This window comes from Pituophis catenifer, unplaced genomic scaffold, assembly GCF_029215685.1.
Source record: "Pituophis catenifer annectens isolate HBS135680 unplaced genomic scaffold, rPitCat1.0.hap2 SCAF_1, whole genome shotgun sequence".
NCBI classification, from domain to species: domain Eukaryota; kingdom Metazoa; phylum Chordata; class Lepidosauria; order Squamata; family Colubridae; genus Pituophis; species Pituophis catenifer.
This window is the reverse complement of record NW_027256881.1, coordinates 41,856,318-41,872,484: the sequence shown is the minus strand read 5'-3', so window position 1 is coordinate 41,872,484 and position 16,167 is coordinate 41,856,318. Positions and strand designations below refer to the sequence as shown.

The following is a 16,167-nucleotide window of genomic DNA, read 5'->3' as shown; positions in this document are numbered from 1 at the left end:
TTGAATTCCTTACATTGTACGCTCTACGTTGTTTTGGGTCATGGCAAAGATAGTTTGGCTGCTAGTTACAGTCATATTTTCTTTCCTCTCTTCAGCATTGCTGTTTGACTAGTGACTGTTAAAGGAGGTTTGAAAATTAGAGGTACAGGACAAAAAACCCTAGAATGAAGGCCAAAGTGCTTGTTACAATTATAATCAAATTTGTGACAGGCATATTCTTGGAGTGTATTCTCAGCAACTGTGTATTGGAAATCTATTCCGTTGCTGCTACTTCCCATTCATAGTTTATTGTTCAGATGTCCCACCTGGCCCTGGCCCTCTGCAATGTCCTTCCATGAATACTGCATTGTATTCTGTGATGACCTAATTTCCAACAGCGCACACGCTTTCTTATACAGCCTATGCTATACCCATACATGCAGTAAATCCAGCTTTAAAAAGCTCTTCTTAGGTTTTTTTCTTTACTCTTTTTCTTGGGTCACCCTCCTCTGCCTCTTTGCATGATATTTTTTACTAAGGAAAATAAATCCATATGCTGTCAGTTAATAGGCACCTTTAACTTCAATAACCTTGTTCCATCTGGGAAAGGTAATAAAAAACAAGAGACAGTCTGTTAAAATGGTCAACTCACTTTTCCTTCAGCTGAATTTAGCAGGTCTCTCAATCCAAACATGTAGCTGGCTGCAAAAACAAAGTGCACCAGACGAATAAAACATCATACATCTAGGAAAGCAATACAGGATTCCAAAACAGAGGCTGCCAGATAAGATATCATTCCTCAAAAGGGATTTTTTCCAATAGTAATCAAATTTACGAGTGGTATCTGCCTACCTTTACGCTTGCCAGAATAGGCTTGTCTGCATAATTACAGAAAATCAGAGGACTATCCAATATACAACAAAGGTGCAGACTCAAAAGAAATTTACCTTTACAACTCTGGGTAGTTTAGCAGAAGCCCCAAAAGAGCCTGAAAGTAAAATATATCATTTCAATTAAACAATAAATAAATAAGATAACAATTCTTCACTTAGTGTCCTGGTAACCACCATTCTCACCAGCCTTTATTTGGCTGATATTCTAGCTCGGACTTCATTTGCTTCAGCCAGTTCTTCTGTCACTAGTCCCCTTCATGGCTTCCATGATGACCACCATTTTCTGCCTCCATCCCCCAACGGCAGTAACTTCTAAGAGAGCTGTACTCACCACTCACAATTACTTCTGTCATTGTCCAGGGGCCATGCAATTGTTTCCTTCATCCAGCATCCAACTTCTGTTTGGAGTCTTGCTTTCCCATCCTTCACCAATCAGTTTTTTTTCTCTATTCCATGAGTGTTGACATACTTCTTTCCAATTCACTTCCCCAATCCTATTCATTATTCCTTCCACACAATCTGTATTCCTTCGTCATATCTGCATCACTGCTGCCCCCTGTAAAATAAAATTGAACAAAACAAATCCTCCATTAAGGTCAACAATTCTCTAGAATATGCATGCATACATTACAGAAGCATTTATTTGTTTGTTTGCTTGTTTATTCATTTATTCATTCAGTTTAAGTAATTTGCATGGATGCCTAACTCACAAAAGTACAACAATCATACAGCAATGAAACATCATTTGTTACTCTGCTCAATAGCAAAACCAGCTCGGAATTAACAACAATAAAACATATACAGTATGTCACACCAACATACAGAATACTACACCTCCCAGGACTAACATCCTGCCCCAATCTTAAGAGAATAGCCAGGCCTTCAAAGTCTTCCTGAAGATTAACAGGACTGGGAACAGTAAAATCTCAGTGGGGAGATCATTCCACACAATGGTTGCCACAAAAGAAAACATTAAATCAGTAAGTATAAATCTAATTTAATATGTTTATAAAAACAGACTTCAAACATTTTTGTTGAAATAATTATTATTTTCTCTTTAATCGTACACAACATACAGAATCCTTTGAAAATTCTAAGTAGCAGATGTGCTTTCCTAATCTGTTTAAGGGGCTTATGTGGTGTTTTTATGTTTTTTTCAATACCTGAAAGGAGAAAAAGTCTCATTAGTAGGCATATATAGATGATGAGAAAGAGCCTAAAATTATAAGAATTTTTTAAAAATAAAACTGAATCAGAAGAACTCAATAAATCATTATTGTAAATACTATTTCATGGGAGGAGAGCTATATATAGGCATTTGTGGCATTTGATTTTTTATACCTCATAATAGCTAAAAATAATCTATTTCTGTTTCTAAGAAATAATTACATATCATTTGTATTTAGAGTTAACAAGAAATGAATAGCAATAACAATAGCACTTAGACTTATATACCGCTTCACAGTGCTTTATAGTCCTGAGCGGTTTACAGAGTCAGCATATTGTCCCAACAATCTGGGTCCTCATTTTACCCATCTTGGAAGGATGGAAGGCTGAATCAACCTTGAGCCTGGTGAGATTCGATCTGCCAAACTGCTGGCAGCTGGGGACCAGCAGAAGTAGCCTGCATTACTGCACTCTAACCTCTGCTCCACCGCGGAATAACTAGCCTTATGTGAATAAGTAAGCATGCTTCAACCTTGGGCCAGGGGTGGGTTCTACTTATCTTTACTACCGGTTCGCAACGGGATCACGCTTGCATTTGCATTTCTGAATATATTGGTACCAAATACTCTCATACCTTCCTAACTTTTGGAATTCTGAGACTGTATTATCTTCTGCAGATGTCAGAGCTAACTTGTTCAGGCATGAGAATCCCTTTTGTTCACAATGAATAGTCCTACATAATATACAATTAGGATATCAATCCATACAAAGGACATATTCATGTACTATAAACATGATGGAGAAGGATACTGAGAAATTCTGTGGCAATTGCAGATGTTGGCAGTGGGCCTTTTCCTTTTTCCCCCCTTTGCTATTGACAGAGTCAAAAAGATTATTTTCTTTCAGCTTTGTGAGTTTAAATTTACTTGTGTTTTAGTCTTCCTCGCTTTCTTTTAGCAGATATTAGCTACCTGTTTATATATCTCTTTGGTGATTAAGTCCATCTTCCGTTTTCCATACAAATCCATATTAATTCTTTGCTCAGTCAAGAATACCCTATGCATTCCCAGCAATATGCTACCATTACCCCATGTTTTTCTCATCAAAATGGTGGGCTATTATACTACCAGTACCTTATTTTTTAGAAGTTCCCACTCTTTCTGTGCTTCATTTGATCTGACGATTTCCTTCCATGGGATCTGCCTAATACTTGTTGAAATTAGCTCTAAAATGAATATGTGTACAACCATGCTCTGGTTTCTTTTTCTGAAGTAACTTCAATCCCAAAGTTAAATAATCACTTCTTCCAGAGCCCCCACTGCTTCTACCTCTTCAGTAAATTTTTTCCTACTGATTAGGATCAAATATAGTTTTCAATTCTCATTGTTATGGGAAATGTAACTGTCAGCAAGATCACATAGGAATTTGGGGACTTTGCAGGCTTGCATGAGTTAGTTTTTCAGTGGATGACCAGATAGTTGAAAGTTCTGTAACATGATCTAGCAGGGCATTATCCAGATTATATGCCTGGTTTAGTGGTCTATTGCACATTTCCACAACAGTATCTTTTTGTTTCCCTTCATAGCAATCAATGTAAGAATCAAAGTGATAACTGTTAAGTTGGGTGAATGAGGACGCATTATTGTAGGGTGAGAACCCAGCAACTGACCAGCTCCCTTTATATACCTTGCAGCTGTGGTGGTCAGCCAATCAGCTGATGGTCAGTTAATTCAAACTGCCCACCCAAATCTACCTACGTAACACTCCTCCCCTCCCAGAAGTCACTTGGGGTGGATATTAGCATACAAAGTCTCTCAGGTGACCAGGGCGTGTCCGCACCCTAGTTGACCTGCGCAGTTCAGTCAGAGGAGTAGCGTCGAGCAGGTCAGAGGGACTCCCTGTTTCTCCCTGCTCCGCCAATGGAACCTCCGAGAATTCGTTGTGGGCAGCGACTTCTGCGGCTGGTCGATCTTCCACGATGGGGTGGCACTGGATCTCGGGGCCGACAGCTAAGTCCTCCCCTAGACTCGGGGTTGAGTTAGTTCGAGAGTCCTGTTGGTAGTTAGGGAGCGGTTCGTCGAAGGCGTCTTCTGTGTCAGCGGCCCAACGCTTCTGTATCTGGTCAATGTGTCGGCGCCAAATCCTCCCATCTCCCATGTCTATCCTATACGACTTGGGCTCTGTTACCTCCGTGATTGTCCCGGTTTCCCAGAGGGGCCCATTCCCGTAATTCCTAGCGAATACTGGCGTCCCTATTGTGAACTCCCTCAGTTTTTTCTCTGCCCCTCTGAAATTGTCAGGGGAATAACTGGGGTGTAGCCTGTCTAGGACTCCTCGGAGCTTCCTCCCCATCAGAAGTTCCGCCGGGCTCCTGCCTGTGGCGGTGCATGGTGTGGTGTGTTGGGCCATTAAGAATTTATCTATCCTCTCCTGCCAGTCCCCAGGGCCTAGGGGTGAGATGGCTTCCTTAGCCGTTCTCACAAATCTCTCCGCCAATCCATTACTAGCCGGATGAAACAGGGTGGAGAGCACATGTCTGATCCCCAACTCTGCTAGGTACCCCTCAAACTGCGTGGCCATGAACTGGGGCCCGTTATCTGAGACTAAGGTGTCTGGTAGCCCATGGGTGGCGAACAACTGCCTTAGCTCCCTAATGACGGCATCGGTGGTAGTGGTTTTCATGAGTCTGATCTCCAACCACTTCGAGAAAGCATCCACTACGACCATAAATACCTGCCCATGGAATGGGCCAGCGAAGTCTATGTGGATCCTGGACCAGGGACCCTGGGGCCATTCCCATTCCCTGACCGGTGCTGTGGGGGGATATGGCCTAGACTCCTGGAAGGGTTGGCACTTCCCCACCCACTCAGTGATGTCTTTATCCATTAGGGGCCACCATACATAACTCCTAGCTAACCCCTTCATCCTTACAATCCTGGGGTGCACCTCATGCAATAGTTTTAAAACTTTTTCCCTTAGGCACAAGGGAACAATAACCCGATCACCCCACAAAAGACAATCCCCTTGCATTGTCAGCTCGCCCTTTTTGTTAGCGAAATGTTTGAATTCCCCGTAATCAGTCTTTTCCGGCCACCCCCTCGTGACCCAATTTGTGACTTTCCTAATCACGTGGTCTCTGGTTGAGGCTCTCGCTACCTCTGCTGAAGTGATAGGCCCCGAGTCCAAGACGTCAATCAGAAGGACTGAAACTCCAGGTGTGGGGTCCTCTATCCTGTCCGGTAACAGGCAACGACTGAGGGCATCGACGTTGCCCATGCTCACCCCTGGTCGATGTACCAGGCGATAGGAGTATGCTGCCAGGAAGATGGCCCAGCGTGTCATCCTGGGAGATAGGGCTGCCGGGGTGGGTCATCCCCTGCAATGACACCCAGCAGGGGGCGATGGTCTGTGATGAGTTCGAAGTCTCTGCCGAACAGGTATTCGTGGAACTTCTTGACTCCTGAGACAGCTGCCAGGGCCTCTTTGTCAAGTTGATTGTAGTTCCGTTTGGCGCTTGAAAGAGTCCGGGAGTAGTAGGCGATGGGTGCCTCTAGACCATTCAGTAGTCTATGGCTCAGGACGGCCTCCACGCTGAAAGTCACAGACTAGCAGTAAGGGAAGCGTAGAATTGTACTGAATTAGGAAACTCTCGGCCGACAGGAGTTTCTTTATAGTAGCAAACGCTGTAGCTTCAGCCTTCCCCCAAACCCATTTGGACTTTTTGGCCAACAATCTGTGCAGGGGCTCCGCTACTGTTGCCTTTTCCCTTAGAAAAATTGCGTAAAAGTTCAATAGTCCCAGGAACGCTTGTAGTTCCGCCTTATCTTTGGGGGTGGGAGCCTCTCGGATCGCCCTAATCTTGCTTTTGGTGGGGTGTATGCCGGTTCCGTCTACCCGGTACCCCAAGAATTCCACAGAAGGGACTGCGATCATACACTTGTTGCGTTTGACCCTGAGTCCTGCACTCTTGATCTTCCCTAGGACTTGTCTCAGTCTCTCCCCTAGCTGCTGTTCGTCTTCTGCGGTAACAAGCACGTCATCGAAATAGGGACCACCCTGGGGATCCCCTGTAACAGTCGCTCCATGGTGCTCTGGAATAGTCCTGGAGCTATGCTGACTCTGAATTGGAGTCTGGTACACTTGAAGGCACCGTTATGTGTTACTATAGTTTGTGCCTCTGCGGTAGCACCATCTACCGGCAGCTGCTGGTATGCCTGCGCAAGATCGAGTTTATCAAAGATCTTGCCTGGCCCTAGGGAATGCAGGAGGTGATGTACGATCGGAACCGGATAGGCGCTCTGCTGCAGGGCCTTGTTGATCGTACACTTATAGTCTGCGCAGATGCGTACAGACCCATCTGGCTTAACAGGGGTCACAATTGGGGTCTCCCACCGAGCATGATCGACTGGCACTAGCACCCCCTGCTTTATCAATTTGTCCAATTCCACATCGATCTTGGGTTTTAGGGCAAAAGGTACCCTCCTTGGTTTCAGCCTGATGGGGGCAATGTTGGGGTCAAGGTTGAATGAAATAGGGGTCCCCACATACTTGCTGAGCCGCTCATTGAACACATCCTGGAACTCCTGCATCAGGTCATCCTTCAGGGTGCTTTGCACATTGCGGACTCCGGTGAATCCCATGCCCAGGGCTCTGAACCAGTCCATGCCCAGGAGGCTTGGGAGCTTCCCGCTGACCATGGTGAGGGGAAGCTTCTCCCGGAATTCCCCGTACTCCACCTGGAACTCACTGATTCCTTCCACGGGGATGCGGTTCCCCTGGTAATCGCGCAGTCCCAGTCGCTGGTGCCGCAGCTGCTGTCTCTGGATGCTGGGGACGGCCTTCTTTATCAGGACATGATGGTAATTGGGGATCCGATGTCGATCTCCATTACGCACTCCTGCCCCTCGATGCCGACTGTCATGTAGGTCTTCTCCCCGGGGTATGTGCAGGTCCGGCCGATTCGGATGGTGCAGGCCTCAAGATCCTCAGATTTTGCGCTTTTCTGGTAGCTGCTCTTCAGATTGGTTCGTTCCACTGCGCCGTCTCTGATTGGCTAGCGTTGCTCCGTGGCTTGTAATGGTGGGTTTGCTTGGCTCTGCAGACTCTGGCGATGTGCCCCTTCTGCTCGCATTGCCGGCAAATGGCGTCTCGGAACTTGCAGGTCTGGCACGGATGGGGTTCCCCACAACTTGCACAGGCATCTCGCTGACCTCGCCGGTCCTGCCAGTCCTGTTCGGTCCTGCAGACCTCTTCGTCTGACTCCCCCTCTCTCCCTGTTCCCACGGTTTCCTGGTGAACCGGGGCTGTCTTCTGTGCCGTTCTGCTCTGTGTCATCCCCTGTAGTCTCTCGGCTGCCTTGGATGAGGATTCTTGAGCCCTTGCCTCGTCCAGTGCGATGTGTAGTGTGAGATTTGTCTTTGCGAGCAACCTCCTCTGCAAGCGAATATCTCTCACTCCACAGATTAGTTGCTCTAGCAGCATCTCATCGAGGTCTCTGTACTCGCACTGGTTTGCGGCCTTGCACAGGGCAGCGACATACTCGCTGATCGATTCTCCCTCCTGCTGCAGCTGTTGCCAGAAATCGAACTGTTGGACGTACTTCGATGGTGTTGGGGCATAGTGGTCCTTCAGCAGTGTCTGAAGCATCTGCCACGAGATGGTATGGACCGAATTCTGTTCCGACAGGGCCTCGGCCATATCGAACACCTTGGCTCCACAATGGCTCAGGAACAGGGCTTTCTTCCGTACATCGGGCAGCCCCTGTAGGTCGCTGGCCACCAGGAGGCATTCGAAGCGGGACATGTAGGATCCCCACTTCTCTTCCGCGGGGTTGAAAGGCCCTGGCGGCACATAGGTAGACATCTTCAGTAGATTCTCCAAGTGCTCCACTCACTCGCCTGGCTGGATTCGGGTTTGCAGCTCTCTTGTCGGCTCGTGGCTTCAGCTCTTTCCGTGGCTTCTGGCCTCAAAATCCCATCCTCATCGCCAATGTTAAGTTGGGTGAATGAGGACGTAGCAAGCCAGGCAGTGAGTGACAACAGCTTGTAGGGTGAGAACCCAGCAACTGACCAGGAGAAACAGTCCCTTTATATACCTTGCAGCTGTGATGGTCAGCCAATCAGCTGATGGTCAGTTAATTCAAACTGCCCGCCCAAATCTACATACATAACAATAACATCATAGAACGTAAAATATGAAGTAGTGCAATGGAAATAGACAGGACACAACCAGAGAAGAAAGGGGCATAAACCTATGTAGCAAAGTAATGACAACTTAGAAAAGATCATGATACAAGGTAAAAATATTTCTATGACATAAAGGTCAGAATAGTGAAAGCATTGTTCTTTACAGGGGTAATGCCTATGAAAAGCAAACGCCAAGAAAAGTAAAACAAAACTCAGATTCCTTTGAATTATGGATTTGTTGTTTGTTACCATTGTTACTAAAAGTATCATGGATTGTTAATCAGTCCTGGAGCAAATAAAAGCAGAGTGTTCCTTGAGTCATTATGGAAAAACTCACATACTTGGAACATGTGGTGCATAGATTAAAAAAAGATTATTATATTTGAGCAAAATAAAAGAAGGGTATTCAGGTATATGGAGAAATCCTTTGCAAAGGAATGTGAGAACTATTAAGTAAATGTCAATTTAACCTTGGGAAAGAAGAGTGAGTGAGAAAGAAACTCAAGATAACCCCATCTTACTACTGTTTGGTATAAGAAGGGGCAGAAGAAAACTCTTTCATGTTTTCAAGATTTGTTATTGTATTCTCCAACAGTAAAGCAGAGTTCCAATAGTTTTTATAAATTCTCTTTTCTGACCTCATCTATCTTGAAGGACTGACAAGGGGAAATACAATGGATGTAGATGTATGGGATCAAAAGGATTATGTGTCAGGGTTCCAAGTAACTGGAAGCCATCTTTTTTGTTGGATGGCCTGCCATTATGGCTATATCCTTGGAAAACCACCAAGTAACTACTAGGGGCAGATTAAAAATTGGAAATGCTGGCATCAGGACTTTATCATCCTGTGATGATATTGTGATTCAACATTTGAGGTATTATCATTTTATTTTTTCACATTGCCACCTTCCAGTCTATTCCTATTTTATTGACCCTATTACGTTTTCTGAGGTTTGATGCTACTAACTCATATCAGTTTTCTCTAATCTTGTTTTTAATGTGTCAAGAACACAAATTTACCATTTCCTATGTTTTATTTTTTCTACTGCTCTTCTACACTCACAATGTTATTGTGTGATTATATGAAAGTGGTTTACTGAAGATGTTAAGGAACTGATATAAAATCTCAGGACCAACAGAAGGCAGTTGTCCCTTACAATGAAGAAAGGTGACTTTAGGAACAGGCTCTGTACCTATTTAATATCTCAAAGCCATTTATTAAGTGATAGAATTTCCCCAAATTCATAGATAAGTGAACTTACTCTCAAAATTCTTACTGGAAATTAGTACAGTCAACAGTCAACTTTGCTTAATACAAAAGTACAAGAAACATTTTTTCCTTGATGCCATTTATGCCTGCTCCAAAGGAAATGGAGAGTGCAGATTTCATCTCCAAGTACTGTAAATTCACCCAGGAAACAGTCCATCAGTTACCACAGATTGCACCTTCAAGTTCTAACATCATCCTAAAAATAAAGTCCAACACCCCAATCAAACACTGAGTGTTCCATCAGGCTGTAGACTGTGTATTATTCCTTATAATTATCATATGTAAAGATCACTGTAAGACATAGCTCCATAAATCCAGTTAGGTTCAGTTGTAGGAAATAACTTTTTACTGTTTCTAATAAAGTCCTTCATTTTTATATCTGTTTTTAAGCTGCTCATCCAAATCCTGACACTAGCAACAATTGAACTGAGGCAGAAACCTGCATATGAATGCTTGCACAATATCCTCATCTGCGGTGTTTAAACATGAGAATTCATTGACTATCCAGACCATATAAAAGTTTCCTTTCTGGTGTCCTGGGACATATTTGAACTGAAGATCCTTAGTGTGAAAACTGATTTGGGTGGCATAGATGTCAAAAAGCATCAATTCAAACTTCAATGTGCATTTTTAAATGATGATGAGATGTTACTAAACTCTGATGCATCATTCATATCAAGGCCAGTCTGTCTTTTCAAAGCTCACACAAAGGTGGATGCTGCCATCTTTCTCCTGTAAGTCCACCTACTAGAAGAAAAAAAGGGGAAAAAGAATTGGCATAGATTGAACATATGACAGGTCCTCAACTTCAGCTGAGTAGATCAGCTTTGTTTTGAATAACTAAAGAGTCCTAGTGTGAAAGAGTGAGAAGAGGAATAGCAGCATTAGCATTTCTTTGTAGAAAATTTCCCCTGGAACAGATTAGATCTATGGGCTTTTGCGCATGCAATTTATCAGACTCTACAATTTTGAGAAAAACTTCCCTGCAGTTGCTACGTTTACAAGAAAGATGTGCTGAGGATTTGAAAATACTGTTTCATCCAAACATGCATGTCACTCTGATACATCTCAAACTCCAAAGAAATCCAGGGGAAGAAACAGATGCTTTGTGTTGCTTTCAAAATACATTACACTAAGGTCATTTAATTTTTTCTGGCTGAATGCTTGACAAAGTTCTGACTTGTTAATATGTATGTATAGAGTTCTGTCCTGTTTTTACCGTGCTCTTCCTGTATTGATCACAGAAACATAGGAAGCTTTCTTATACTGAATAAAATTATTAATCCATCTAACCCATATTATCTTTAGAGACTGTTAGCGGCTATTCAGGTTTTTCGACAGGATTTTTTCCCCCAGTCTTACTTGGAGATCATAACGATTAGTAGAGGGCTTTCTAAACACAAAGTTGTGTTCTACCACTGAACAATGAAACCTCTGGATATGTTTGGATAGGGACACTCTACTTCTTGGAAACCCTTTCAGCTTTGTCTAAATCCAAAGGGAAAGAATAAGATGTGCAATAAAACACTAGAAGGCCGTTAAGACTTGGAAAACAGAAAATCACTGTAAGAATACCCTATTTTATGATATATCATTAGCAATATATTTAATTGTCATGACTACTAATACCAGACTGCATAGAAATTGTATTTTACCATAAACATGGATTGTAAGTTGTTTTATATTAAGAGGTAAAAAAATATAAAAACACATTTTTGAATTGGTATTCCATGTGTACATGTTCAAGTACACATTGTGAGCAAATGACTGATATGCAGTACCATAAGTTTTCAGCTGTGCCATAGACATGCTTACTTTTGAAAAATCTTACTTATGAGCAACAGGATTTTTGCCAAGTGTTTTTACTGGCAAAGTGGTTGTTCTAACAGACTTCTTAAAACAATCTTTTATCATCTATTTCCAATTTAAAAGGCATAAGCTACCTTTTCACCTGTAGGCTGATATTTTTTTAACTTGAGGTATATAGTTCATTCTAAATATTTGTAATGTCAGTTACAATTGATAACTATTTCATTCTACAGTTCTACAGAGGGAGAGAGGGAGAGGAAGAGGGAGGGAGAGACAGAGAGAAAAAGAAATAATATTAATTCCTCCATTTACTTGTCTAACTGTTTTTGAAGGAATGAATGTGAATTAACGGTGTTATCCTTTCCTAACAATTATCTTTCGCTACTCTAGCTAGTTTAGTTCTAAAAGACAGAGCCATTGACAAGGGAGAAAAAAAGAACCTTCTCGGATTTTTTCAGCTCAGCGGTGGTAATGTTGCACTGAACACTAATGAGGGAACCCCCACTGGTTTGCCTGCTTTGTGACTTTTCTATTTCATAATTATTTTTAAAACGCAAAACGACATGAGGTAGCCCAGTCATGCCTCTGCTACTTCCTGCTACCTCGGTGTTCACTACAGATGGCAATTTGTTCTTGTAACATATATGTCTCTCTGACCATTTTCATCTAATTTGTATGGGTTCTACCATTTCCTTTCTCTCTTTCAGGGGCCTTGCTGTGTGTGAGCTGGGGGGTGGCATGACATGCTTGGCTGGGCTTATGGTAGGTCTTTTCTCAATCCCATTTCTATTCAGAGGGGGGAACAAAAGGGAAAAATGTTCCAGTGCCTCCAACGACTGGGTCAGAGAACTGTCAACAGAATCAGCTGCAGTCAAGCTGCAGAATCTTCAGAGACCTTCTAGACTGACTGGCTTTCGTATTATATCGATTTTATGGTTGCCTCGACGAGGAGAAACATTTTACCTCAGTGTAGTCAATATCTCTTGTTGTGACATTCCAGGCCACATACACTCCGTCTTTCAGAGCCATAGCTAACGCTCCCCCGCGCCCCCCCCTTTCAGATTATACTTCACCATTTGCTAAGATACAGGAATAGCCTGGCGAATCACAGTTGGAGCACCATGATATAGCTGCTAATGTTTTGCCTGCATTATTACACCAACAAACATGATCCAGAGCTCTCGGTAATTAGATTCTTTTGAATTAGATTGGCCATTCAGAAGCGTCATTCACCATTCTCTAGGTTCTGAGTCATGTATTCAGGAGATATTATGTAGCAGTGCAGTGCATTAGACAAGTTTTTATGTCTCTACAAATAAAAGCATATTGTTACACTGATTGGCATTTGACAAACCTGTCGTTCTTACACAATGTGTCGAGGTTACAGCCCAATGTGCGAGCATGTCAAAGCTCACAAAAAAATTACCCTTACAAAGCCATCTGCCTGCAATGCAAAGTTATATGAAGGGCATCAGGCAGTCAGACAGAAGCAAGCTGAAAGGCAGAGTGACAGCCTCGGATGATGGCTCTACTAGATAAACAGAAGCCCGCAAATGAAAGCCTCTCAGAATACCATCATCCGCTGTCACAATGCAATTACGGAACTGAATGATAGCAAGATAGAGGCTCCCGCAAATGGAATGATAAAAGTATTGACTGATTTGATTGAATGATTAAAATAATGCAGACATAAAATGAAAAAAGATTGAAGACTGTTACAGGGAAATAGGTGAGGAAGCATGATACTGAAGGCTTGTCACTCCTGTCTTCACTTCCACACAGACAAGCATATTTGCTCATTGTTTGCTGTGCTCTTTCTCTCTCCCTCTCCCCTCCCCCTCCCCCCTTTCCAGGTTGCTATTTCTGCAGATGTCAAAGAAGTTCTGTTAACTGATGGAAATGAAAAGGCTATCCAAAGTATCCTTATTCAGTTAGAAAACTGGTGTGTTGGATTCATTCCATTTTGTTGGGTTCATGCTCAGTGTAAAAATAGAACAAGGGGTTATATAACAATATGCATTATTTATATTGTGGGTGTGCATTTGTGTGGATGTGTAGATATACATATATATAAATTCATATTAAATATAAAACACACACATCCTGAATAATTATTTATTTGAAAAAAATATATATGTGATTTTTTTGAGTGGTGGAGAAGTTAATTATATAGTGTTTCTAAACATATATTCACTTATTCCATTTTATTTTTATTATTAAGATCCATATTTGTCAATTTTCAGTGATTTCATTCCATCAACATTGAAAATAGAATGTTAATTACAACTGATGTTGCAGTTTTTAAAATTCAACATCAGCTGCAATAAAAATTTCTATTTCTTTTATTCGGCTATTTTACACTGAGTTTGCTTTAAGATATTATAGTATGTAAATATGTCCCTTTTGCATATTTATCTTATTTTTACAGTTGGGTTGTATTTAATCATGTATACACAGTATCACCCCTTGCAACCTATCCCTAACTTCATGCAAGATGGATCTGCATTCAGTTAATGAACATTGTCCAATATTTCTCTTGGACCAAGATTTTCAAATATTTCTATCCATTCCATACATTTTTATTATTATCAAATTTGAATTCATTTTATATTTAATCCTATTAGTATATATGCAGGTAAACAATTTACACTTTAATGTGACTGCAAATTATTCCCCCTGAGTTAACTAAGTGTCTACAATAGCACAAGAGCTGAATCCCATAGTGAATATTAATGGCTGTCAGAAATTGAGAAGGAGCTGCAGAAGGTATCTGTTTGCTTTGCTTCTTGATGATAATGACATTTGCATGTTAAGGGCCTTCCTTTGGCAGGTGATATTCTAATGTCAAAGTTACAGAGAAATCTTTGTTAGTGTTATCAAACGATCTTCTTTCTCAAGTCTATTCAAGCTTTAGAGGGACATTTTTAAGAAGAGAAAAATGTGGTTACAATGCATGTTTAATTCTAATACAAGGTATTGTCTAGGAGACTTAAAGAACACATTTATTCTTTTTGTGGACTCTCAAGGTAGCTATAACTGTTTCAGTTAGTTGGAGAATTCAGAGATAAAAGCAGACCTAACTAGAAACACAGCCCATCTTTAAAAAAAATATGATGTACAAGAGCTTTAAAATAAAGGGAATGCAGAGTCTTGTTGTAATATTTATCCAGGAAAATAGTACTCCTCTTACTTCAGAAAATAAGATCTAATTATATGTAATATAGGCACAATGGTCAAGTATCTTACTTTGCTTTACATTATATCTGTAAACATACACACACAAACACACAAATTAGGTAAATATCTTTACGAATAAATATATGGGAGACAGGCTTATTTAGCAGTGAGGCAAATAGATCCCAGTACTCAACTTCTGTGTAACCATGTACAGGCTGGTGCTGTTGGATGTTAAATATTGCATCCTCTTTTAGATGCCTATACAGTTATCCATCAAAATCTGCTGTAAAATTTTACGGGCTGGATCCATAATACTAAATAAATGTTTTAGCAAATTAATTTAGCATTAAGAGGCTTAGTTTTTACTTTTAGTTTTATTGGGTTATACTTTGGTGTGATCTGATGCTTGTACCTGGCACTAAGATTCACTCTTAAATAATTTTATGCAATTTTACTTAAGTAATGTAAGACAAATTTCCTATCTGAGCCTTTTTACAACAGATGTAACAGTATAACAGCAAATAGAATACATAGGGTGGTGAAGCATTATTTACTTAAAATGAAAAGTCAGGTAGATATATTTCCAGTAAAATAGTGTTGTAAATATATCCTATTCATCCTTTCAGTACTATTTCTATGATATGTGACCAATTAATTTTCTACAACCTGCATCTTTGAATTCTAAATTAAGTCTTTAGTTTTGTACCCTATTAAAAAGCAATTAAATTAAAATGCTGTTTTTGTTTAAAAATAGAATTTACTTTTGTTCTTTAAACTTTTTAATAACTCCAAATTATATGCCAGTCTCCCTTTTTATAACCCTGTAATCCCTGGCACTATCATATCAAAAAAACACCTTTCTAAAAGTTAAAATGATGTCAATCCGGGAAGAGGGGGAATCGCAGTAAGAAGCCAGGAAATCACTGAGCAAGCCTGCTAATTATTCTTAATAGGCAAGATGAACACATTCAGCAACAAATGACTGCATCAGAGAAATGTCACTGAAAATTGACTTGGAATAGTGCTTTAGGTCTGAGCATCCATTTTTATATTATTGTCATTAGCCTACTTATTATTTTTGCTCTTATTAGTGTTATTCACAGGGGACAAGGAGTTCTATTTTTGTGAAATTTTACATTTGGGAGAGGGGGGGATTTGATTCCCCCCCCCATAAAGTCACATATTCACATCCCATCAGTCATTGATGGTTTTACTGTCAGTTCATTTGTGTGAGTAGTAATTTCATTTGCTATTGGGTTGTCAAACCATGTGCTCTCTAAATGCAAAATCAATATCGATCGATATATGGAACCAAAAAAACCCTCTGTATTTGTATTAACTATTTCAGGTTTTAAGCCATTTTGGTTCATATCATATTTTAATCCTAATATTCCTGAGCAATGCTATCTGACATACTGTAAATATATTTCACTTATTCTACATAGATAGTACTCTACATAGATAGATAAATCATCTGAATCTTTTAAACTACAATGCAAACAAATGAAACTACACTTCAGAAAAACATTATTTGCAATCTTTAATAAGAGAAATAAGGAGTTTGTATGGGTATATTTTGGAGAGTTTTATTGTTTGAAATAAAATATCCAGAGAGAAAGAAACTATGCCAAAATGAAATTTAGTAATCAATTGAACGTAAGATTTATATCTTTTAAATGAGAATAAA

General features: G+C 40.8%; 1 protein-coding gene across 1 annotated transcript in view; it reads left to right on the top strand.

Annotated features, from left to right (window-relative positions):
- CAMKMT (calmodulin-lysine N-methyltransferase) overlaps positions 1-16,167 on the top strand; it is a 267,295-nt gene that overhangs the window by 213,370 nt on the left and 37,758 nt on the right. The window contains exons 5-6 of the mRNA XM_070948387.1: positions 12,011-12,065; positions 13,157-13,220. Of these exons, the coding sequence (XP_070804488.1) occupies positions 12,011-12,065; positions 13,157-13,220 (119 nt within the window). The remainder of the gene's footprint in view (positions 1-12,010; positions 12,066-13,156; positions 13,221-16,167) is intronic.